Source organism: Cavia porcellus, unplaced genomic scaffold, assembly GCF_034190915.1.
Source record: "Cavia porcellus strain 051 isolate PalLab524CR breed Dunkin Hartley unplaced genomic scaffold, mCavPor4.1 scaffold_1, whole genome shotgun sequence".
Lineage (NCBI taxonomy): Eukaryota > Metazoa > Chordata > Mammalia > Rodentia > Caviidae > Cavia > Cavia porcellus.
In genome coordinates, this window is record NW_026947484.1 from 58,893,354 (window position 1) to 58,916,700 (window position 23,347).

At 54.0% G+C, this 23,347-nt stretch overlaps 2 protein-coding genes and 1 long non-coding RNA gene across 9 annotated transcripts in view; 1 reads left to right on the forward strand and 2 right to left on the reverse strand.

Moving 5' to 3' along the window:
• The first annotated feature begins 1,813 nt into the window (after positions 1-1,813).
• On the forward strand, positions 1,814-7,590 carry LOC134476082 (uncharacterized). 2 transcript variants are annotated; one of them, XR_010047554.1, is made up of 3 exons: positions 1,814-1,890; positions 3,384-5,488; positions 6,931-7,590. It is a non-coding gene; the product is annotated as an uncharacterized LOC134476082 (long non-coding RNA). The 2 variants fall into 2 exon arrangements; XR_010047553.1 differs by lacking the exon at positions 1,814-1,890 and having other exon boundaries at positions 1,902-5,283; positions 5,396-5,488.
• On the reverse strand, positions 5,671-8,601 carry Bcl2l10 (BCL2 like 10). Its single transcript, XM_003471782.5, has 2 exons — positions 8,163-8,601; positions 5,671-6,356 (listed from the first exon to the last, which is right to left on the reverse strand). Exons 1-2 carry the CDS (start codon positions 8,574-8,576, stop codon positions 6,222-6,224), a joined length of 549 nt encoding a protein of 182 aa, XP_003471830.2. The 5' UTR covers positions 8,577-8,601; the 3' UTR covers positions 5,671-6,221.
• A 5,404-nt stretch (positions 8,602-14,005) lies between these two features.
• The window catches only part of Gnb5 (G protein subunit beta 5), a 34,438-nt gene continuing 25,096 nt past the window's right edge, over positions 14,006-23,347 (reverse strand). For 5 of the 6 annotated variants that reach the window (XM_063248820.1, XM_005004575.4, XM_005004578.4 and 2 more), the window contains 8 exons: positions 22,856-22,932; positions 21,108-21,240; positions 20,403-20,546; positions 19,330-19,421; positions 18,717-18,765; positions 16,447-16,543; positions 15,886-16,052; positions 14,006-15,373 (listed from right to left, as the gene is read on the reverse strand). In XM_063248820.1, the coding sequence (XP_063104890.1) occupies positions 15,362-15,373; positions 15,886-16,052; positions 16,447-16,543; positions 18,717-18,765; positions 19,330-19,421; positions 20,403-20,546; positions 21,108-21,240; positions 22,856-22,932 (771 nt within the window). In that variant the 3' untranslated portion in view covers positions 14,006-15,361. The other variant, XM_063248837.1, reaches the window with a different exon arrangement.

The window sequence follows — 23,347 nt, forward strand, 5'->3', positions numbered from 1 at the left end:
GAAATGGCAGTGTTAATGTTTCATATCTTATGGATTCACGGTGTCACCCGAGTTCTGTTGTCCACAATAATTGGTGTAAAAATGCTGCAGATTCAAATCCACAAGGCACGAGTGGCTGGCAGAGGCGTGGAGCCCTGGTGTCTCACAGGACCTGCGGGTCCTCCCAGGGCCTGGCCGGGCTCCAAGCTCCGCCCCAGCAGCTGCCTCCCGCACCCTTTCTCTTCCTGTCCGGCCATTCAGCCCAGAAGCCCAAGGGTCTTCCATTCCTGATATGTTTTAAAACAAGTAATTTAAAATTATTGAATATTTAAATGAAAGTAAGAAAAGGAGAACATATTCTATAGTCTGTTCACCTAGGTAGGATAACTCTTAACTGCTCTATCTCGGACCTTTCCTCTCCTACCCAAACTAACTGCTTTATTTTTCTGTATCTAAAAGTAAGACTAGAAAAAGGCATCTAAGATAATAGTTTCCTCTTCCCCTCTCTCCACGCTCTCCCTTCTCAACACCCCGCTCTCCACAGGTAACCACTGTTGGTGTACTGTGCATTTATCCCCAGAATTTTCTATGCATACGACACCTTTCTCAAATGAAACACGTCATGCACACAATTCTGCAGCTTTCCTTCTCTCACAAAGCATCTCCAGTATCCCCTGAGCTGTTTCTGGTTTTGGCGTCTGTGTTTAGTTATGAGGATCCATTGTCATTTGTAAAACCAGTTTCCTCTGAGTAGACACTGACTGTGCTGCTGGAAGGAAAGTGCTGCCGGAGGAGGTGGTCACCGGGTTGTCTCTCTCGTGCTCTTCCCCCAGGCGTGAACTAAGCATCTTTCCCTGCCAGGCCTGCCACCATCCCACTCCTGCCCTGGGGCCTGTCCGCCATGGACTGAACCCTCCGAAATCATGAGTCACATGAATCTCTTCTTGGAGTTGCGCGTGTCAAGTGTTTTTTCCCAGCAGTGGGAACACTGGTGTGCACCGCTGTACCCAGCTTGACACCCAGTTCACTGTTCTCGCTTTCTGGCTATGACAAATGCCGCTGCTGTATGTGTAGGTGTGCAGTTAGTTTTTATTTGGAAGTTTCTTTTCAGTCTCTTGCGCCACACCTACGATGGAATGGCTGGGCCTTACAGTGCCTTTAGCATCTGTTCTTGCTGTGTCAGTGGTGCAGAAGGTCGAGATTTCCTCATGTCCCATGTCATCACCTGTCCTCTTAACTGTAGCCCTTCCAGTGGGTGTGAAGCTGGGTTCATTGTGGCTTTGATTTCTAATTCCCTAATGGCTAATGATACTGAAGTCATTTGTGCTTATTGGCCATTTGTCTGTCTTATTTGGACAAACATCTCTCTGACTCCTGGTGTTTTGGTGGATTGTTTTATTATTGGTCATGAGAGTTCTTTGCACATGTAGACACGTATCCCTGTCTCACTTGCCAGTGTCTTATCCCATTGTGAGTCATTTCATGGAGTGAGTTGGGAAACAGTCCTGCTTCTGCCTGTTATCACCTCTCTGAGTGCTCGGTAGAAGTATCTCACCAGTGAAGCCATGTGGGCTGGCTTTTTTTTTTTTTTTTTGGTGCCAGGGATCGAACTCACAACCTCACGCTTGCTTGCCAGGCAGGTGCTGACACCACTGAGCTAAACCCCTGGCCCTGGGCTGGCTTTTTGGTGGGAAGTCTTCAAATCCTTGTTATGAATGATCAGACTGTCTCTGTGCTGTTAAAATGAGATTTTATATTCTAAATAGAGAGCTGGTTATTCTAACACTAGTTACTGAATAACCCAGCCTTTCCCAGCAGCTTCAAACACCCAGATGACTGCTGCGGGCCCTGACGGCCACCTTGCTCCTGCAGGGCATGAGGCCAGGGGACCCTTGGTGCTAGAGGATGCGGGTAAGGGGACAGTGGCTGGGACAGGGTCCTGCTTTCCCTGCTGTCGCTGCTGACTGTTGGCCTGGTCTGACTCCAGTGCTTTGTCTGTAAGCTGGAAGGGCATTCGCTGGACACCAGCAGCCGTGCTGCTCCGGCGGGAGCCCTGCCAGGCCAGCAGTCAAGTGGGGCCCTGGGTGACTCACTGGGACACTGGTGCTGCTGCGGGTGACTTCGGACCTTGGTGTCCACCTGCTGCTGCCCCTCCCCCATTCGTGCTCTTTTCAGACCTTGGACTTGGCCGTGGCTCCTGAGCCCTGGGACAGCGAGTCCTGTACTGTGGATCTGACACCCACTGCCTCCACCCTGCAGTGCTCACCCCATGTCCCCCAGGCCACAGGTCCTGACTGCACCTGCCCCAACCCAGGCACATCCCTGGCTGTGACACCCTGACCAGCTGGCTCGGTTGTGAGGCCAGCGCCGACATGACATGGCGTCTCTGTCTCTGCCTCCTCTGGGTACAGACCCAAGCAGAGCCGTTTCCCTGGACAGGGCCGCAGCTCCTCTGGCCTGTGCTGTCCCCATCCCCCTCTGTATCCCCAGGTGTCTCCTCCCATGCCACGCCCCTCCTCCCAAAAGCCCACAGGCCCCTCCGGTACACAGGTGTGACTTGTCTTCTGTGTAGGAAGGGTCGCTTGTGCTGTTCACTTCCACTGTCCCCTGACCCTGGTGGCCGGCGACTCCCAGGGTAGAGCTTCCAAGGGGTGAGGGGCATTTGTGCTCCAACTTCAGCTGCTGTGTGTACACAAAGGTCCAGTGGCAAAAGGACCTGGGTCAGGAGGGCAGCTCTGGCTCACTGAGCTTTGAAGTTCCCAGGGTGTCTCATCTGTCCCCAGCCCTCCAGTGCCAGGGCCTCCTGCTCCACGCTGCTTGGTCACAGTCACCGTGAGTGTGGCCTGCCACACTGCTTGCTAAGTGGTTCTTTGAGGCAATGTTCTGATCTCATCAACCCAGGTGGCCATGGGCGTGGGTGTGGCACTGTCTGGCCCCCCTCTCCTGCGCTGCCCTGGGAGCCAACTCGGGATCTGGCTTGGCTTTCCTGGCCCAGCCACTGCCTCGTTGGTGGACACTCACTGCCTTGCTGCCCACAGCAACCATCACCTCGGGGTCAGAGAGCAGAAGCGCTGCCCTAGACATTGCCCTGAGACACTGCTGAGTCCTCCTAGTAAACTGCCCACTCGTGTCACAGATGTAAACTAATGAAGGCCCGGCTCAGAAAATCCCCGAACATTTGTCTCAGACCCTGGAGACATCTTGGTGATTTTCCCCCTAAACCATTTTCTATGCCGACAGAGGGGACATGTCAGGGACTCACAGGTGGGCGCCTGGCCTGCAGGACTCCTGTGCAGGCTGGAGGGCAGAAGGACAGTCCAGGCCCAAGCTGGTGCCCTGACACCTGTGGCCCCACGCCCAGCCCAAGACGACACTGCTTGCTCACTCTCTGGCTTTCTTCCCAGGTTTCCTGTGTCCCCTCCCCATCAGGATCAGCGCCAGGCAAGCGACATGGCTGCTGTTCTGTTCCCGGTGTGTTCCTCATTCCCAGCCCAGGCCCAGCACACCATAGGCACCAAGTAACCACTGTGAAATGGCGATTAAGAGTGTATGAGGCTTCTATGTTTTATTAAAAACTTTTTTGCTTATTTATTTTTTGAGACAGGGTCTCACTGTGAGTTCAGGCTGGCCTGGAACTCATTATGCAGCCCAGGCTGGCCTCAAAGTCACAGGGATCTTCCTGCCTCAGCCTCCCAAGTGCTGAAATTACAAGCACGCGCCACTGCGCTTTGTGACGAACATCCAAAGCAACCCACATGTGCATAGAAACATCACAACACACCTCACATGAGCATGGGCAAGCACTCTTTGTCAGGTTCTGATAAAAATTTTAGAAGTTTAAAAGTATGGTGGTGCACGCCTGTAATCCCAGCTACTCAGGAGGCTGAGTCAGAAGGATGGCAAGTTCAAGGTCATTTTGGGCAACTTTGCAAAATTAAAAAGAAATAACCATGGCAGATCTACACTAGGGTGCAAGTATTCACAATGACATCCTGATGTAACTCCATAAAGAGATCTGCTAATTATGTTACTGAATGGGGAACGGGAAGATAAAATGGGTAACTGAAATGTATATACCTACAGGCAGAGGTTTCATTTGGTAAGAAAAGGAAAGTCCTGATGAACCGTGAAACTGTACCGAGTGAAAGAAATGCCAAGGCCACTAAATAGTTGGTGATTCCATTTATTTCAGGAATATCCCCAAGTGTGGCAGTGCACATCTGGGAGGCCAAGACGGCAGGGTCATGCATTTGAGCCCAAGTCGGGCAGTTGAGTGGCTGAATGATGCTCTGTCTTGAAATAAAAAATAAAAATTGGCAGGTGATACAGCTACCTGGGAAGACCCTGGGCTCCATCCTGGTACAGAAAAAGGAAAGGAAAGGACGGGAAGGCAAGGGAGGGGAGGAGAGGGGAGAAGAAGAAAAAAGGAAAGGAAAGTCTGTAATCAACAACCACAGGGAACTAAAGCAGATAGGCAGAGTCAGCACTGGGACAGCAGAGTTAGGAGACAGTGGTCGCTGCTATTGGGCACACGGTTTCTTTTTGGAATAAAAATATTCTGAAGTTGATTGCACTAATATGCACACAACTCTGAGTGTACTAACACATTGGGTCCTGTACTTTACAGCATCTGAATTAGAGCTCAATAAAGTTCTACTGCAGTGTCGAATGTGAAAGAAAGCGAGGCAGAGATGTGGACTCTTCTTTGGAAGATGTTTCTGTCTTCCAAAGAAGAGAAACCAAACTCCAGGGAAACCCTGCTCCTGAAAAATAAGTAAGTTTTTCCTTATGGGGGGAGAGGAGCTGGGAGTCTCAGAACAGATCTGGCTTAAATCAGGCAAATGTGTCTAGAGCTAAACAAAACTTAAGACACGAGTGGCCCAACGATGAAATACGCCAGGTTCAAGGTGTTTTCCACACCGGTACGAGCCGGTGCTCTGAGCACAGTTCTTGGACCACATTCCTGGCCGGTGTTACCCTAAGACAGGCACTGCAGAAAGCTTCCAGGAACCCCGTGCAGCAGAGAGGAAGGGGAGAGGGGAAGGAATTTTTACTGGGACCAGAGATTGAATCCAGGGCCTTGGCACCAGCTCCATCCCTAGCACCACCCCCTTGTTTTGAGACAGGCAAAATGCGTTGAGTTGCTAAATTGCCCGGAGTGGACTCAAACCTGTGAGGAGAAGCTGCCTCAGCCTCCCACAGGGTTCAGAACACAAGCTTGCACCACCTTGCTGGCCCAAGAGGAAGAGCTACACATATTGTTACAGCTTGTGTCTGAATCCCCCAAACATCATGGACCCATGGGTGAGGCTTCTGGATCTAGGGTGCGATGCTGGGATTAAGGGGGGCCCCAGAGGCAGGCTTGCTGCTGTCGATGCTGCTGGCTGACTTCTGCCTGCCTTGCTTTGCCTTGCAGAGAGCTGTTTCCGCTCTGCCCTGCCCCTGTGCCAAGCTTCCCTGCCTTGGAGCCAGCTGGTTTTGAACTGAACCACTACAGACTGTGAGCCAGGTAAACCTCTCCTCCTCTAACTTTGGATGCTGGGTATTTTGTCTCAGCAGTGAGACAGCTTAACACCTGCATGTGTGTGTATCTGAATGTCTGAAGCACTGTCACGTGGGTATATTTGAGGAGACCTTAGCAAAGGTAGCAGTTGTCAATTTATTCTAATAAACATTTAGGGAATCAGGAAAAAAGCTTTTAAAAATGATATTTATTAAAACTTTAAAAGTTACTTAAAATGTATTAAAGTCAGAGGAAAAATTAGTCTTTTAACTCTAAACCTGTGGGTTCCAGGAATTGCATATCAAAGGATTTAGGTTTCAGAGGAGACATCAGGGAATTCCTTGTGAAAGGGTTTCTGTTCTGTTCCTGGGCGCACTGAGATGTGGGCACCGCAGGGTTCCTCTGCCTGGGCCATGTGCGTGGAAAGTGAGCACTGGCACAGGAAGTGGCTCTCAAGGACACAACCGTCAGTGCAGGCCTCTGCTGCAGGCACGGGGTGGCACTGCGTCCAGGTGACAGAACCAGTTCTTCCTCAGGGGTTCAGAGCACTGGGCCTCCGACTTCTCATCTCCCAGCTCCAAGAAGGGCCACTGGTCCTGGTCCTCACTGGTCACGTCCCTAACCACAGGACACCCCAGGGCAAGCAGGTCACAGTCTCGGGAATTTTTCCTCAGTTTTTCTGGTCCCGCAGCTAAAATCACTTGGCTGGTCAGCTGTGCGGGCTAAATGGATTAAAATTTTACAAGTATCGGTAGACTCGTGTCCACAAGTAGATGAGGACCGTTGCCAAGATGCAGGACATAAAAGTCTGGAACAGCCGTGCTTTCCAGTAGGAGAGTGGCAAGGGACCCTGGAGGGAGAGGCAGAAGCCTTCCTGCAGGACACAGAGGAGAGAAGGGTTAGCAGCTTCAGGCTGCCTGGATCTGGGTCCAGGAGCTCAACTCTGGGTGCCCAAAGGCCTGGTGCTCAAGGACCTGGATGCCCAAGGTCCCAGCACAAAATCAAACCCCTGAATACACATCAGGCTCTAGAGGGAACAGTAAAACAACTCTGGGGTTTAAAAAGGAAGACAAGCTGGGTGTGGTGGTGCACTTTTGTAACCCTAGCACTTGGGAGGCTGAGGCAGGAGGATTGTTACGAGTTTGAGACCAGCCTGGGCTACAAAGTAAACTCAAAGCCAGCCTGAACTGCACAGTGAGACCCTGTCTCAAAAAGACAAAATAAATATAAAATTTGTAAAAAATAAAAAGGAAGGCAATCTTTTGTTTAAGGGGACCAAGAGATGGAGGGGTGAGGGGTGCAAAAAGGGACCCTGTGAGGAGGTAGGACAGGAGGAGAAATAGACTAGAAAGAGACTAGAAGGTTGGAATTTTAAAATAGTATTTTTAAAGAAAAACTGTAGCTTCAGGACACAAAAGTTACTTAAGTCTTTTTTTTTTCCCTTCCAGGAAAATCTTTCAAAAAACCAAAAAATCCCTACAGGCCTTAGAGACTCTGCGAGCCTGAGCCGCCCAGCCCCGCCCTGCTCTACTACTGAGCTGTGCTTCCCGTCTGCAGGGCAGCAGCTGTGCTGGGGCAGTGGGTCTCAACTCGGAACACTGGCAAGCGCTTTGCCTCCTGCTTTGGCATGTGTGACCTGAGGGCGGGAACACACTCCCCAGGGGACCCATCCTGAAGAAGCCCCAAGACCTCGCAAATGTATCCAGCTCCACATCAATGGGTCTCTGGCACTCTGATTGCACCTGTTTAATTCTTGCCTCGAACGACCCTGCCATGCCCCCTACGGCAGGGTCACCTCGTAAACTATGCTGGGTCGTGATGCTATTTTCTGGACCAAGGACAGGTGTCATTTGAAGAGCGGCAAGTCGCAGACTGAGGAAGGTCGACTCTGGGTGTCCAGTATGAGCACCTGAGTCGTCCCAGAAAGTGAGAAAACCAGGGCGCTCTCGCGTTCCTCCCCAGTGCGAGAAGCCCCTGTGAAGGCCCCAGCAGGTGAGGGGACGCAACTGAGGATGCTCAGGGACAGGATAAGGAGTGGGCCATGATTATCCCGTCTTCCTTAGCTTGGAACCTGGTCCCCACCACAGGAGGATTTTTAAAAGAACTATTCTGCAGTTTTGTTCACTGTCTCATGGGAGTCCCTTCAACTCCGGTGAGGGGGTGGGGTGCAGCTGAAAATCCACGCTGAGGTCTGGGTTGGGGAGTGCTGCTTTCCTGGCTCAGCTGAGCACAGGGGCCACAGACCGAGAGGGCTTCTAGCCCACATCACAGCTGAGGGCCCCCAGCTGGGGGAAGGGTCCCTAAGTGCCAGGTGGAGCAGACCAATTAAGGGGTTGGCGGCTCAGGGGTGACCACATGCGTCCCAGCTCTCTCCCCAACTTGCCTCAGCCCCTCCAAAGGTGCAGTTAATGGGCAGAGGAGGAATAGTCTACCTGGACCCGGCCAGCCACTGCTGACTTTCCTAACTCTGGATCTGTTTCTAGTGACCAAGGCTGCAGGCGGCAGGGGAAGCGCACCGGGGCGAGGCCGGGGCCCAGACCGAGCTTTCGCCCTGCTCTCGGATGCCTTTCCAGCTCAGGCCTGCAGCAAGACGGTGTCTATCCGGTGTCTGTACAAAGCGAAGCCTCGGCCCGGGACACCCTGCTGCCCCCAGGCACCTGCCCTCCCACGAGGTGCTCACCCAGCCGCCGCGCGACTCCAGCCAGGCGCGGTGCCGCCTCGCAAACCGCGTGGTCAGCCGGCCCACCAGGCGCTCACAGTCGCGGGTCACCTCCTCCGGCTGGCGTCTCCCGGGGTGCTGCAGCAGCGTGCCTGCGAGGGCCGCGCACGTCACCATGCGCAGCCACGTGGGATTGACGCCTTCGGGCAGCAGCGCGTCCATCAGCGTGTCTAGCAGCTCTGCGCAGTTCCCGTTGTAGTTCTGGTAGCGCGCGAAGTAGCCCCGGTACGTGCGCCGCAGCTCCTCGGCCGCAGTGCGCAGCGCGGCCGCCTCCCGGTTGCGCGGCCGCAGGCCCGGGGTGTGGGGCTCGCGCGCGCAGAACTCCAGGTAGTCGGCGAACACCTGCTCCGTGCGCGTGCGCAGCGCGTCCTCCATCCTGCCGCGCTGCGCTGGGCCACGCTCGCTTTTAGACCTGCGCACCGCCGGCGCGTGGGCCCCAGCACCTGGACGCCCCGGCCGGGGTGGATCTTCGCGGCGTGATCGCGCAGCTGCCGCCCAGCATTGAGAACAGGTGGGGCAGTCCGCAGGGCTGGAATGGGCCGGTGCCTTTCTGGAAGGCGGGAGGAGCAAGGCCGCACTGGCTGCACCGCCCGCCTGTACGCGGGCACCTCGGCCGAGGACCTCTCTCCGCTGGGTCACCGGTCACCGTGGTGGAGGTGGCGAGTTCTCTGGACGGGAGACAGCGCCAAGGCCGGCCGCACTCACTCATCACACAGCCGCCCGTAACAGGGTCTCGCTGGGCCCTGGAGACCTGGTGGGGAGCCTGGCCTGTGGCCCTGACTGCGGGGACCCCAGGCCTGGAGAAGCAGGGGCTGACCCTGACCCTGTGACGCCTGGCATCACAGTTTAATCTTCACTGTAGCAGGGCCTGCGGCTGCTTACGTACCCCTCCCTGTACCCCAAGAGCGCTGCTCTCCTTTGAGCAGGGCAAGCCCTCAGGAACCAAGCCCTGGGGTCTGAACTTGGCTTATGTCAGACTTCCTCAGTTCACGCTATTTACCCTAAGGCGGGAATGGCGAACCTTTTAGAGATGTGTGACCAAACTGCAGCCCAAAACTTGCTTATCGCCAAGCAAGCACCTCAATGAATGCAAACAACAACAACAATAATAATAACAACAACAAAAATCAAACAAAACACACACACACACAAACCCCAAAAAACAAAAAAGCGGAATGCTCAGTTGCTAGGGCGATGCAGGGGCGACTTGGCTCGTGGTTCTCTGTGCTTGCTGCTGCCTGTGTGCCACGGATTTGCCACCACAGCGCTGGGGCTTCTTGCTCCTGATTGGACGCTGAATGGCCCAAGATTGGTTCTAGCAGGGAAGTTTCCGGGGTTCGGAGTGTGCAGCAGGCTGAGCTGTCCTTGCATCCTACGAGAAGAGGCCCAGCACCTGGCATGTGCATAGGTGCTATAAGCAAGGGCTACAGCTGAGGTGTCTCATGAACAGCAGGAACTCACAGTACACCGTTTCCTCGACTGAGGGGTCCAAGGTCCCAGATTCTGTGTCTGGGAGGGGCCGCTTCCTAGCTTACAGCCACCTTCTGCTGTACTCTCATGACACATAGGGGCGGGCTCTCTGGGATCCGTTAGAGGGGCCCTCATCCTGTTCCCCAGGGCTCTGTCCTCAGGCCCAGTCGCCTTCAAATCCCATCTCCTAAGACCATCCGCACTGGAGCTGGGGTGTCCGCCTGAATGGGGAGGCAGCAGTAGGCCACTGAATTCTGGAGGTGACAGGAGTGTGCCCTTCCACCTGGGTTGGCAGGCGGGGATCAGGGACAGAAGGGTGAGGTCTGCAGTGACACCCTGTACCTCGGGTCTCACGGTACTCCACGTTGCTCCTGAGCTCGCCGTTCCCTTCTGAGCTCCCTTAGAGCTGCATGGTGCAGGAAGGTGGCTGTGCGTGGCAGTGACGATCACCGATCACCGCGTGGAGACTGCGCACTGCAGAATGAATGGCGGGGGTGGGGGTGGGGGGTGGACCAAAGAGAATGACTGGAGGTCAGGTTCCCGGGTCCGTATGGCTTACTGCTTCCCCAAGCATAGGTCCAACGCTGGTAGGTTTGAAGGAGACAGAGACTCAAGTGGTGTGTCTGCTGTCCTCTGAGGCCAGTCACACATACCTGCCCTGAGTCACAGGCGCTTCTGGTGTTCCGCTGAGGGCTCAGGACTTGAATCTCTGCCAAGAGCTTGGGAGGAGGCTCCCTCCCGTCCTCTTCTCACCCTCCCATTCTCTTCCCTCCTCTCCCTTACCCTGTGAATGGACTCCGATGTGAAGATACCCCTGTCCTGTCCCAATGCCCACCAAAGCATGGCTCAGAGGACAGAGCTGTGCATGTGGGTGTCAGACCTGGCTGCCGCACGCTCAGGCCACAGAACCACAGAGAGGTCCCAGCAGCAGTGACAGGGTGCTGATTATCTATGGGTATGAAATGACCTGGGGTTCTTCCTGTGAATGAGAAGCTCTTGTTTTATGGCTGTAACTAACCATGACACCCCACTCACCTGGTCCACTCTTAAGCCAAAACCCAAATGTGATAATGGGTAAGTCTTGTCTACATGGCTTTTGTTATGGATTTTTTGAGTCAAGTTCTCACTATGTAGTTCAGGCTGGCCAAGGACTCACCAGGTTGGCCTCTAACTCAGAAAGCCTCCGCAGCCTCCTGAGTGCTGGGATCACAGGCATGGACCACCATGCCTGGTTGTTTTTTGTTTAAATATTGAAAATTGCTAGTACTGCCAATTATACCACCATAGTATTTTAATAACATTTTGTTTTTTGGTATGGGGATTGAACTCACAACCTCATGCTTGCTAGGCAGGTACTTATGCCACTGAGCTAAATCCCTAGCCCCTTTAATAACACTTATTGAGATAAATGTAAGAGTTGCCCCTTAAAGGTATATAATCCAGTGGTTTTTTAGTATATTTATAGAGTTTTGCAACTGTCACTTATAATTCCATTACTCCACAAGAGGCCCAGGCCCATTAGCGGCCACTTCACTCCCCAGCTGTGGTGACCACTAATCTATGTCGTTTCCATGGGTTTGCCTATCAGACAATCCATATAAATAAGGTCATGTAGGAGGCCTGGCGCGTACATCTTCAGTGTGTTCCTGCATTCAGAGATTCACGTTTACCTAGGCAGGTTAGGCTTCATTGCTGACCCTAACCTCTGAATGCAGGGCCTGCGTTTTTTAAAAATAGCAGTGCAGGCTGGGGATTTAGCTCAGTGGCATAAGCACATGCCTGGGAAGCCCAAGGTTGTGTTTGATCTCCAGTACCCAAAAAATAAAAATAGCAACCCAAAATCTAAAATGATTTCAATTCTTGCCCTGGTGTTGGCCCTGGGTCAGCCCACTGGAGGCTAGAGTTCCCGTGAAGCTGGAGTCCCCAAAGTTGCCTCGATATCTTGGTTAATGAGGGGTTGGGTGTGTGCAGGAGAGTGCCAACTCGCTGCGGGAAGGGTGGGGGCCAGGGGCTTAGCGAGAGTCCTTGCAGGGCATGGAACAAGCAGCTCCTGGGGACCCTGGTGTACACCCTCACCAGCCCCGTGGCCCCTCAGCTGCCAAGTCTGCATGTGGGGCTCAAAACAGGGGTCTAAGCCTGCTGTGGGCCGGGGTGATGTTTGTCAGCAGGAATCCCTGCCCAGTCACCTCTCCAGGCCTGGGGAAGCCCGGGTCCCCAGTCTGCCCCCTTGGTCCTTGAGCCCCAGGTCCCCGTTGTCCTCCTTTGAAAAGGTTCTCGGTGGTTCACAGGCCCCATGTATTAGTCAGACTTCCCTAGAGAAACAGGATGCTGGGGCATTTATTAGGTGGCTGAGAGCCAGGTCATCCGGCAGCTGCCTAGCCCCAGGACACAGGGCAGGAAGCTGCAGCATCAGCCCATCAACCCGAGGTCAAAGCCAGGCTGCTCGTCGCGCTTCCGGGTGTGACCATGCCTTGAAAGGCCGCAGACACCCTCCTGGACCCTAGGCCAAGACGCCAAAGCCTGCAAAATGGGGCCACGTGTTCTTTTTCTTGTATCCTATTGGTTGATCTCACCACATGTGTGCGGGTCTTCCCTGACAGTTTGCGGCCTGCACGTCAATCACGCACAGGCCCGCCCACCCAGGACCTGGGTCCCTGATTCGTTCAGGTGAAGGTGCCAGGAGGGACCGGTGAGCCTCGTTGCTCTCTTCGGGCACCTCCTGCACCCCAAGGTCTCTCTTCCTTCGTTATCCTGGTCTCTTCCTCCTTTCTCAAGCTCCTCCATGGCCTCCTGATTCAGGAAGGTCTCGCCAGAGGTGCTGGAAGGGGGCTCCCTGGATTGTCAAGGTACCGTAGATGTCTCCGAGGCCTTCTTTTTTTTTTTTTTTTTTTTTTTTTTAACTGGGATAACAGTAATAGGTATCACAGTATATTTTAGTATCTTTATAATAGTTGTTCTTTCAATCACGTATATCAAAATGAGATGAAATATAGAACACTATAGAACTTATCAAAACAGAATATTGAATAGAGCAATTCCATTAATCAGAAAAGAGCAAAACAATAATAAAAATATTTGCCTTCAAAGAAATGGTACAAGGAGGTCCCCCTTATTTGCTATGGTCAACCTCCCAGGAGATGCTCAGATTTCTGGTTCCCATTTGCTAATGGGTGGGGGAGGGGGGAGGATAGAGGAAGTGGGATATTTGACTCTAGACCATGTAGCAGTAGGTTCACTATTGCTAAGCAGGGAGGCAGGATGGTCATTTGTTTTCACAGCGTCCTCAGTTCCAACATAGCGTGGATCTCAGGAGACCCTGCTGATTCTCCCCCTGGAAGGGCTGCATCAATGCAATTTCATGGTTGTTTTGACTTTGGGAAAGAGCCTGAAGTCACAGGGGAGCAGAGCTGGTGAATATGGCAAAGGAGGACAGGGCACCATGTTTTTACGTGCTCCTTCCTCTCAGCGGACAACACTTGGCAGAGGCATTCACTGAATTTTTGACCACACCTCATAGAGACGCTCAGAAAAGAGGATCCAGCACTGCTCCAGAAAGCAGCAAGGATGCTGGGACGGGGGTGTCTGAGGTGAGGGAGGGCTCCGAGGGGCATTCAGGGCAGTGCATCTACTGCTGTACTAAAATGTTTAGCTTAGGCCTTCCTTGTGTACCTCAATTATACCTCCATCTGGAGCCCTCAGCACTTTTTAGGAAGGCAGAAGGGGCGCTGACTCTGAAGTCTGAGGTCCCCTGGCCTAGATAACCACTTACTTGATGACCATGACTAATCAGGTACAGAAGCAGGCAGCTGGGATGGCGGGGGCTGCCGGCTGTGGGGTGCCCATGGCTGTGACTGTTCTTCTCTTTCATGATGGTAAATTGAGGCTGAGATTTAGGAACTAGCATACCTTCTGTGTGCATGGCCCAGCTGGGAGCCCAACTCTGACCAGTCCAGAGTTCCACCCAGCCACACTCGGCCGTAACTCACAGATGAGGCCCAGGGTCAGCAGGAGCCTGCGTACAAAGGCTTTGATTTTTGTTGAGACAAGGTCTTCCTAAGTCACCAAGTTGCCCAGGTGGGGTAAGACTTGCAATCCTCCTGTCTCGGCCTCCCAGAGTGCTGGATGACAGATGTGTGCCGACTGCAGTCCCTGTCTCCAGCTCAAGCTGCCTTCTCAGAGGTGCCCCACTCCTCCCAAACCCTTCTGCCAGCTCGGCCTCTCTGTTGGGCAAGGGGCCGCCTAAGACCCTGCACTCCAGGTACCCACCCTGCTTCACAACAGGCTCTGGCCTGAGTCCCCTAGAAACAAAGAACTGGTACAAAAACCACAGGGCATTATTTTCAGTGCACAAAACGCAGTTTATTCCGGATGTCCCCGTGCAGTCCCCACAGGGTGTAACCCAACCCCCGTTCCATCCACAAACCCGGCCCCTACCCTGAAGAGCAGGGGCTTGGTGGGGTGAACTGGGTGTGACCTGGAACACCAGGCATAGTCAGGGCCACAACCCAGAACTCTAGGACACCCCAACATTCCAGGCCCTGAGAAGCCCACAAGACCTACTTATGCCCCTCAAAAAGTTAAGAGGAAATGAAAGTTTCTATAATAAACAGCTCCTGACATTGCCTGGAAGGAATCAGTGAATTTTAAATAAAGGCAGGGTGCTCTTTTGATCCTATTTCCTTTTGCGGTGGGAGAAGCCAGGACGTCACTGTTTGAGACCTACCCATCCACCTGTGTACACTGTCACAGCTCAGTCGCACAGATGTAACTGACACAGACAGCAGCCACTTCGACTTATTTGTACTAATACTCATCAGCGTTTATTCACTGCAATTATTATTACTGTGGGGTTTTTGAAACAGGGTCTAGTACATAGCCTGGGCTGGCCTCAATCTTCCAGAAATCTGCCTGCCTCAGCCTCCTGAGCGCTGAGATCTCAGGTGAGTGCTACATACCTGGCCTGATCCGCTGCAATGTGGAGTTTGCTCTCAGAAGCTCCTGAAGGAAGTGGCTGTCTACAGAACTCAGGGCCCCTGCAAACCCACCCACTGCCTGGGGGCCACACTGCTTGGGTACTTTATGACTGTTTCGGCTTTCTCTTTCATAGTGTACACGGACAGTTTCGTCAGGCAAAGACAAGGAAGAGCTCACTTGAAAGACAAATTTCACGAAGAAACACGTTTTTGTTTGTTCTTTTTGAGACAGGGTCTCACTGTGCAGGTCAGGCCGGCCTTGACTCACTTTGTAGCCCAAGCTGGTCTCGAACTCGCAACGATCCTCCTGCCTCAGCCCCTCGAGTGTGAAACATTTATAAAAGCGATGCTGTCTGTCTGGTTACATTTGGAATTGGACTCTGCGTCTCCTAGAGACGCCATGCTGGGTCTAGGCACACCCCATGGACCAGGAAGCTTCGTAGAACACCCCAAGAGCCGGCTTCTGGGGTAACAGTGACTCTACTAATAAAGTCGAAATAACCCTAGAAACAGACACACTTCTAGTGCCTAGTGTGAGCAGCACTGCCGTGCAAGTTGCTGGCGCAGTGCTAGAGGCGCACGGATTGGGGGTGGTGGCTCGGAGGTGACACTGGAGCCCATCCTCAAGCAGGCTGCAAGGAACTGAGCTCCTCGCAAGCCACGGGTCCCGGCGTGCCGCTGCCAGCTTCTGTCGCATCTGCTACGCCTCGGGGAGGACTAAGCCCAGACCTTGAAGACAAACGCAGGTTCGGTTCAGCCCGCCACGGTCACTGCACGGTGCTCCGCGGCGGGTGGAGGACGTGCATTCACACAAGCACAGACTGGCACAGGGACCCTGCCGCAGGAGCTGCACAACGTCAGCCCTCGTGAAAACCCCACGTGTCAGCGCCACACAGGGCGCCCTTCCGGCTTCACCGCCCAGGGTGCACCCCGCCCCCGCACGCTGGCTGGATCCTGACGGTGCACGCCGAGGTGGGCTGCGCCCTGGGTTCTGTGTCCTGAAATGCCCACCTTGGGTGCATGGTGTGGGGACAGCGGTCAGGAGCCTGGGCATCTCGTGGGAGCCACAAGGCCACGCCAGTTTGGCAGAACATCTGGGGGCAGCCTGGAGTCCCCGAGGGGCCCGCGGACAACAAACCCAGGAAGAGCGCAGAGGGCCATTTAGGGTCCACCCACTGGCCAGGACCCTCCCCCTGTCACCGCCTCCTGTCACCTGCAGGGAAATAGGCAGGGCTCCTTACCCTCAGGGTGTGGTCCCAGGACCCTGAGCAGAAGGCCGTGCCGTCGGGGGACACGCGCAGGGTGCTGACGCGGTTCTCATGCCCGAACAGGATGGAGACGCGCACGCCTTTGAGCACGTCCCACACGTTGATGGTGTAATCGTTGTAGCCCGCAAAGAGCAGGCGGCCTTGAAGTGGGGCGACAGACGGCACATTGGGGGGCATCCTCCCCTCTCACCTCCCTTCCCTGACCTGCTCGCTCACTTATTCATTCGCCCACACATTTGTGCAATCAACAGGCACTGTGCTGCTCAGGGACCCAGAGGACCTGAAGGTGTTGCGGCCCGGGAAGGACATCAATAGCACCCCAAACGTTAAGGACTTGCATGCACGAGTGTGTGCATGGGTATGTGCACTCGCAAAGTACTGAGGAGACAGCACAGACTGGTCCCTTCTCCCGTGGTCAGCAGCAGCCTGGAAAGGCCAAGGGCAGTGCTTGGGGCAGGGCAGACCTGCCAGGGACAGTGCAGAGGCCATCACACATCCTGCGGGACACAGGGCCCTGGCACATGGAGCCCTTACCGCTGAGGGAGAAGTCCACGCTGGACGCTCCAAAGATAATGCTCTCCTTGGAGTAGATGGCCACTTCCCTGTCCGCCCGGAGGTCATAGAGGCGACACTGAGCACAAAGAGAGGGACAAGCTGGCCGTCACCTCAGGCTCCTGGAGGGGCACCGAGACCAAGGCAGAGTGGGGTGGTGGCTTGTGTGGTTTGAGGGTTGAGAGGAGGACTCTTGATTTCTCGGTATTTCATCCCCGAGCCCAAGTTCCTTCGAATTCTCACAGATCGCTGGAGGAGAGAAACAGCAAATACAAAACCAAAAGCAAAACCCCACCTTCTCCCCCTGATAAAGGACCAGGTCACTGCAGAAAATCAGGAAGGGTTCAGAAATGCGCAGGAGGGACAGGAAAGTCGCTTCCTGTCCTATTTGTGTCTGCTGTGCCCGCTTCTCCCTCTCGGGTACACAGGACAGGCCGAGTGCATCTTTCACACAGACATAACCTTCAGCAAAGATGCCAGGCGGTGGGGCCAGCGAGCATTCTCAGGTGATATCAGCATCCACTAAGTGTTCTGCCGCTAACAACCATTCCCCTCTACAAACACCGTGGGGGGCATTCTCATGTGTAAATCTCACTCATGGGTGCTCAAGTGTGAAAACTTCACTCATCTCCGAGTCTTCTCCTCGGGCAGCTAAGGAGCACATTCCCCAGGGTGACACCGTTCTCCCAGGGAACAGCATGACTAGGGCTTGGGGTGCCCCTGGCTGAGCTCCCCAAATGGAGCTCACCCCATCCTCCCAACTTCACCCCAAGCAATGCCTTTGGGACCCACAGGGCAAAATGATCAGAGGTCATTTTGCAAATATTTTCTGGGGGTTAGTGGCAATGGGGATTTGCTGCTTTGTAGATGGTCTGCCTTTTTTTTGAGACAGTCTCGCTATGCAGTTCAGGCTGGCCTTGAGCTCACTTTGTAGCCCACGCTGGTCTCGAACTGTTGATAATCCTCCTGCCTCAGCTTCCAGAGTGCTGAGATTACAGGCTTGTGCAACCATTCCTGGCCCAGATGGTCTGCATTTACACTGTGTCTCTCGTGGTATTCATCTTACCAAGATGCTACCCCTTCCACACCAAAGGTTTTTACTTTGTCAGCCACATACACAGGAAGAATTTTTCCAAAAACGTGTGTTTTTATATTTTGTTATTTTTTTGGCATATAAAAGTTTGATATTTTCATCATTAAAACTCAGTCTAGGGGCTGGGGATTTAGCTCAGCAGCATAAGCGCCTGCCTTGCAAGCAGGCAGTCATGAGTTCGATCCCTGGTACCGATAAAAACGAAAAAGACAAAAAAAACCCCAAAAAACAAAAAACAAAAAAACACCTCAGTCTATTCCCTTGTGATTTCTTCCAGAGCAGCAAATCAGAGTAAAACCTTTTAATGATATTATTTTATTTTTATGACACTGGGAATTGAATCCAAGTCACACAGTCACATTCCTATCCCTTTTTTACTTTGTGACAGGGTCTTGCCAAGTCCCCAGGTGGGAGAGGGTCTTGCTGTGTCACTGAGGCTGGCCTCCAACTTCTGAAGCCAAGGGATCTTTCTGCCTCCGCCTCCTGAGTGGCTGGGACTATGGAGTGTATCCCGCACCCAAGTGATATTTGACATTTTTGAGAAAAACAAAATTTTTTTTTTCTTAAAAAAAATCGACAATTAGCATTGAAAGTCTTAAAGCTAGGTCTATTTTTGGCTTAGCAAATGCTAAGCTTTGAGAGTTTTAAGAAAATAATGATAAAGGTAAAAAATACTTATGAAAGCAATATTTTAAACATGAAAAAAAACGAAGAAAGCTGCAGACTGCAGACTGGCCAAGTAATTGCGGGCCTGTCTAAGCTTGGAAAAGTACTGAGTTTTTAAGGGAATAAATGGTAGACAATACCTACCAGCATGGGAAACACCCACAAACTTTTCTATGTGAAGAAAGTCACAGTATAAAGCATTTTTTTAAAAAAGGAAGACTGGAATTTATCCACATGGGCCGGCAGATTACAGCCACGTCTGTTCCCTTCAGTTTTCATCACTGAATGGACGCTACCACTGCACCTGGAGAAGTTATTTCTTTCTTGTTTTTATTTATTTATTTATTTTGGTACCAGGGATCGAACTCACGACCTTGCTCTGGCCAGGCAGGTGCTTATGCCGCTGAGTTAAATCCCCAGTCCCGAGAAGTTATTTTCTAAAAAATGCGTGCATCGCTTTTGCACAGGGTCCAGGCAGGGACCGGACACTCACCGTGGCGTCATCGGAGCCCGAGGCGAAGGCGTCCCCGCTGGGGTAGTACCTGCGGAGGGAGGGGACGTCAACAGGAACCCTGCCCCCTCCCAGGAACCTTGGGCGGGGCTCGCTGCAGGCTGGGCCCTGACCCCCTCTGGGTCACAGAGACAGGGACACCGCCTTGCCCTGGGCCTGGCTCCGGGCCCGGGGATGAGAAGTGGGGTGGACACGGGCAGCAGAGCTGACCTGCAGAGCTCCGCTCAGCTGCCTACTCTAGCACAGGCCACCCCCAGCGCAGCTCGTCTGTCGCAGTGCCACCTGGTGGTGACGCGCGGGAAATTGCGCTTGTTCCCTGGATTTTCTGTCCTTCTACCATAGGAGGGTGGAGCCCTGATCCCTTGGGTCCCTCTCTGATCCTCTCAGTCCTGAGGGCAGGGTCCAGCACAGACCCTCTGGTCAGGAAAGACTGATCTGACCTCGGATGGTATCAGCGGTCTCCAAAGTCGCTCTGTTGGAACTCTCCTAGAGAACTGGATCACCACTGGCCCCTGCTGCTGAGGGGTTCTCTCCCAGAGGGGAAACTGAGTCTGGGGCGCCCTGTACTCGGCCGGTGCCCACCACCCTCACTGACCGGACACTGTTGATGTCAGACTCGTGGGTCTCGAAGGCCTGCACACACTGGCCGGAGCGCATGTCCCATACCATGGCCTTCTTGTCACAGCCCTGCAAATGCGGAATTGCCCAGGTCACAGCCACCGTGGTAGCAGTGGCAGCAGGGGGTGGGTATCTGGGGACCCCGAGAACCTCAGTCTCCTGACGTTTTTCCCCCAGCGCCCCAACTCCTCATCAGCCCAGGCTGAAACTGTGCACTCTGTCCTGGGCTCTGGGTGGCAGCAGCCAGAGGTAGGCAGGTGTGGGGTGAGACATCAGTCCATGCCTGAGCTCTGCCCACATCTCAGCGCCACCTTGCCTCAGCAGCCATGGCACCTGCCCTTGCGCCCCACCTTCTGCTTTCAGAAGCAGGCTGTATCCTGCTTCTGAAAGGCCTGCTTCTGAGCAATGCTAGGTACAAGGTGTGATAGAAACTTACAGTGAACATTTACATTAAAAATGATTACATAAAGGCCATGCAGCCATGAAGCTGCCCCCTTCCTCTGGACACAGTCCTCCCATCACCCTTGTCACTTCCTGCAGCAGCTCTGGACTGCTCTTCCCTGAGTGTCATTAGCTGTGCTGTCCTGGCTGCCTTGATGTCCCAGCAGCCCCACAGGGTGGGTGAGGACCCTGTGACAAGCCTGCGTTTCCGCTGAGGGCATTTGCTGGCAGCATCACTGCACTTTTGATCTTGTATCATAAAAACCCTCAGGAAAGGGCACTCCAGAGCTGCTGCCAAGAGTGAGGAGAAGGTGGGGTCAGTGTGAGGAGGAGGGTTTCTGGGGACTCGGCATTGCCTCTCTTGCTGTAATCATTTTTAGGCACTGAGCACTTGCTATGGATCTAGGCCACACCCTGCAGCAGCAGCTGGCCAGAGCTTTTAGACAGAGCATCGAAGGTCCCTCTGTGGACTGCCAAGTGTCACAGGTGGGGGCAAAGGGGGCCTGGAGCCCAGGCTGTGTGTGTGTGTGGGGGAGCCGCGGACGCTTGGGCGCCTCTTCCAGGCAGGCTCAGCTCGCCCCCGAGATGTTGTCAGGGCTCGGCCATTACCCCAGATACAAAAGTATTCCCAGTCTCCGAGGGCGCCAGGTCCAGGCACAGCACGTCGGCCCCGTGCCCGTGGAAGCTCTGCAGCAGCTGCCCGCTCTCCACATCCCACAGCGCGCATGTTCCGTCCCCACTGGCCGTCAGGATCTGCCGAGGGAAAGGAGAGGGTCGGGGTAGGGTGCCCGGGTCCTGGCAGATCCCCAGCTGCGTGTCTGTCTATGCCCCTGGCTCTCTCCATGACTGGCACCTGGCTGGGTCCAGTGCAGGAGGCACCGGGGGCGTCTGTGAACAGCCTCCCTCTCTTTCACTGCTTGCTTTTCTTGTCTTTTTTTCTTTCTGGGGAGGGAGTACTAGGATTTGAACCTAACGCTTTGTGTAAACTTTAACCCCTGAGTGACACCCCCAGCTCTTGTAAAAACATTGTGAGACAAGGTTCTGCTAGGCTGCTCTGGCTCTAACTTGCTATCCTCCTACCTCAGCTCGTTAGTAGCTCAGATGACAGGTGTGTGCACCACCTCCAGCTACCGTGTGCTTGTTTGATGGCTGCAGGGCACACACCGCAGCGCTGGTTAGAAAGGAGCTCGGTAACCTGGGACAGCCAGAGGTGGGATGGTGGGGGTGGATCTGGGTTTTGCTCCTCACCAGTGGAGGCAACTCCCCACCTGGGGGCCCTGCCCAGCAAGCTGAGGACCACACCCCGGGCCTCACCTGCATGTCGGAGTTGGTGAAGCTGCAGGCCGACAGGTAGTTGGTGTGCATGGCCACCGACTTCTTCTTGGCCGCCATGTTCTCATTCTTGTCAAACGTCAGTGGATACACGGAGCATTTGTTATCCAGGCCCCTGGGGAAGGGCAGTGCAGGTCAGGGAGCAGGCGTGGCCTGGGGACCTCTCCCACCCTGCACCCTGCACCCCGCACCCCTGCTTCTGTAGCACCCTACAGTCAGTGAACTTTCCCTTTCCTGACTTTCACTTTAAAGATTTCCAAAAGCCATACAAAGACTGAAAAGTAAAATCAAAATCTGAATATCCAAATCCTTTCACCAGGGGTTGTGGAAGGGAATCTCGCACCCCATCTCTATCACATCTGAGGAAATTCACAAAGCCCCGCTGTGTCCTCGAATCAGTCACTGATGCAGTGCCCCCTTGTCCTTGGAACCCAGGGTCCAAGGGATGCCACACCTTAGTGCTTTAATAAGACTTTCCCACCCACACACATGCTCTGCCTATTCCTGTGTCTGTGGCAGGAGATCGCAGGCCCCTGGGTCACAGGCTATCCTTGGATTTGTCATGTTTCATTGTGGCTGTTCCTAGTATTTTATTTTTGGTTTTTCAAGACAAGGTCTTGCTACATAGTCCAAGTGGATCCAATGTAGCCTAGGCTGACCTTGAACTTGCGGTGATCCTCCTATCTTGGCCTTCCCAGTGCTGGGATCACAGGCATGCACCAGCTCTCTCCTTTGTATTTTAAAAAATGCTTTCACAAATAGGCACACTTCCCACTTCCTCTGCTTTGGTTCTCATCACACCCAGCGAGGTGGCCAGCACGAGAACTGACCGCCTCCGTGTGCAAAGGCAGGAACCTGGAGGGACCGGGGAGGGCTGAACCCTTTCATAGGGTCCTCTCTTCCTTGTTGCCCCCATCCTTGTGGACTCTGCTGGTGCTGCTGAGCGGCAGGGTGGGGATAACCACACAGCATGGCTCCTGGACGTGCTGGGGGTGCTACCCACTCTGTTAGGTCTGCACGGAGCTGCCTGTCCAGCCCACCTGTCCAGTGCACCCACCTGTGACTCAGAGCCCCGGACCTGGTGTTTCACTTTTCTTACTTCTCTGTTTTTTGAGACAGGGTCTCACTCTGTCCTGTCATCCAGACCACTGCTGCCCTGGCCACAGTCCACTCTGTACTATCATCTCTACCACACCGAGGGGCTGAAACACCACAGGAGAAATCTCTGCACCAGCCCACAACTGTCTAATGCAGGTCAGGGAATTCTGCGTGTTCGGTTGTGCTGCCAGCCCTGTAAACCCAGCTCCAGAAGGGAGCAGGCTCTCTCCCTACCAACCTCGATGTTATCCCCAGTTAACTGTGGTCAAGAATTTCCCTTTTCATGTCTGTGTAGTATCCCATTGGAGTCACATATCACAATTCATCAAGAATTCCTTTTTGAATATACTTTTTTCTTTTTTCAAGAAAAATGCTACAATCAATGTCATTGTTTGCATGGCCTTTAGATCAAAGGCTAGAAAATGTTCGAGGCTTTTGCAACATTCCACAGTTTGCCTCCCAGTCCCCGATAGCTCTGACCTACAGCCGGCTAGTCTGCTAGGACGCTGTTGAAAGAGCTCTGGGGTTCCTGTCAGAAGCTGCGGGGAGGCAGGGATAACACACTGCGAAACTAGAGCCACCCATCAGGTCTGCACGTGCGCAGGTGGAGACCAGGAGGGCGTGGAGCTCACCCGCAGGCGATGGCGCATCCCGACGGGGCGTAGGCGCAGGCCATCACCCAGGTGCAGGGCATGGTCACCGCGTGCTCCTGCAACACAGCGCGCGGTCAGTGACGAGAACCACAGGACAACCACGGGTCAGGGTGGTGGCTGGGGCTGCAAGGGCTCAGCCTCCTGCCCTCCACTTAGCTCATCTAGAGGCTGCTGTCCGGGCCACTGGACCCCGGGCGCAGGGACACTGGCTGTTCCGCGTGCACATCAGGGACGCCCGCCAGCCACAGGCCTGCATCCCGCGCCACCTGACCCCCGCCTCCTGCACGCCCAGTCCCCTCCCCACTAGACCGGGTTCGCCCGGGGCAGCAGTGAAGGCTCCGGTCCCACGCGCGTGGACGGAAACACAGGCGCCTGAGTACCACGCCCGGCTCCTGGCTGCGGCTCAGCCGCTGTGGTCCCCAGGTGCAGGTGACATGAGGGTCTGCGGCCCGACTTGGGGGGAGGGGGGGA

Bases quoted from the DNA above. Each gene is read 5' to 3' on its own strand.
- Bcl2l10 (XM_003471782.5), bottom strand. From the start codon at position 8,576: ATGGAGGACGCGCTGCGCACGCGCACGGAGCAGGTGTTCGCCGACTAC. The intron at 6,357-8,162 runs GTGAGCACCTCG...TGTGTCCTGCAG, and splicing joins TGGAGTCGCGCGGCGGCTGG to GAAGGCTTCTGCCTCTCCCT.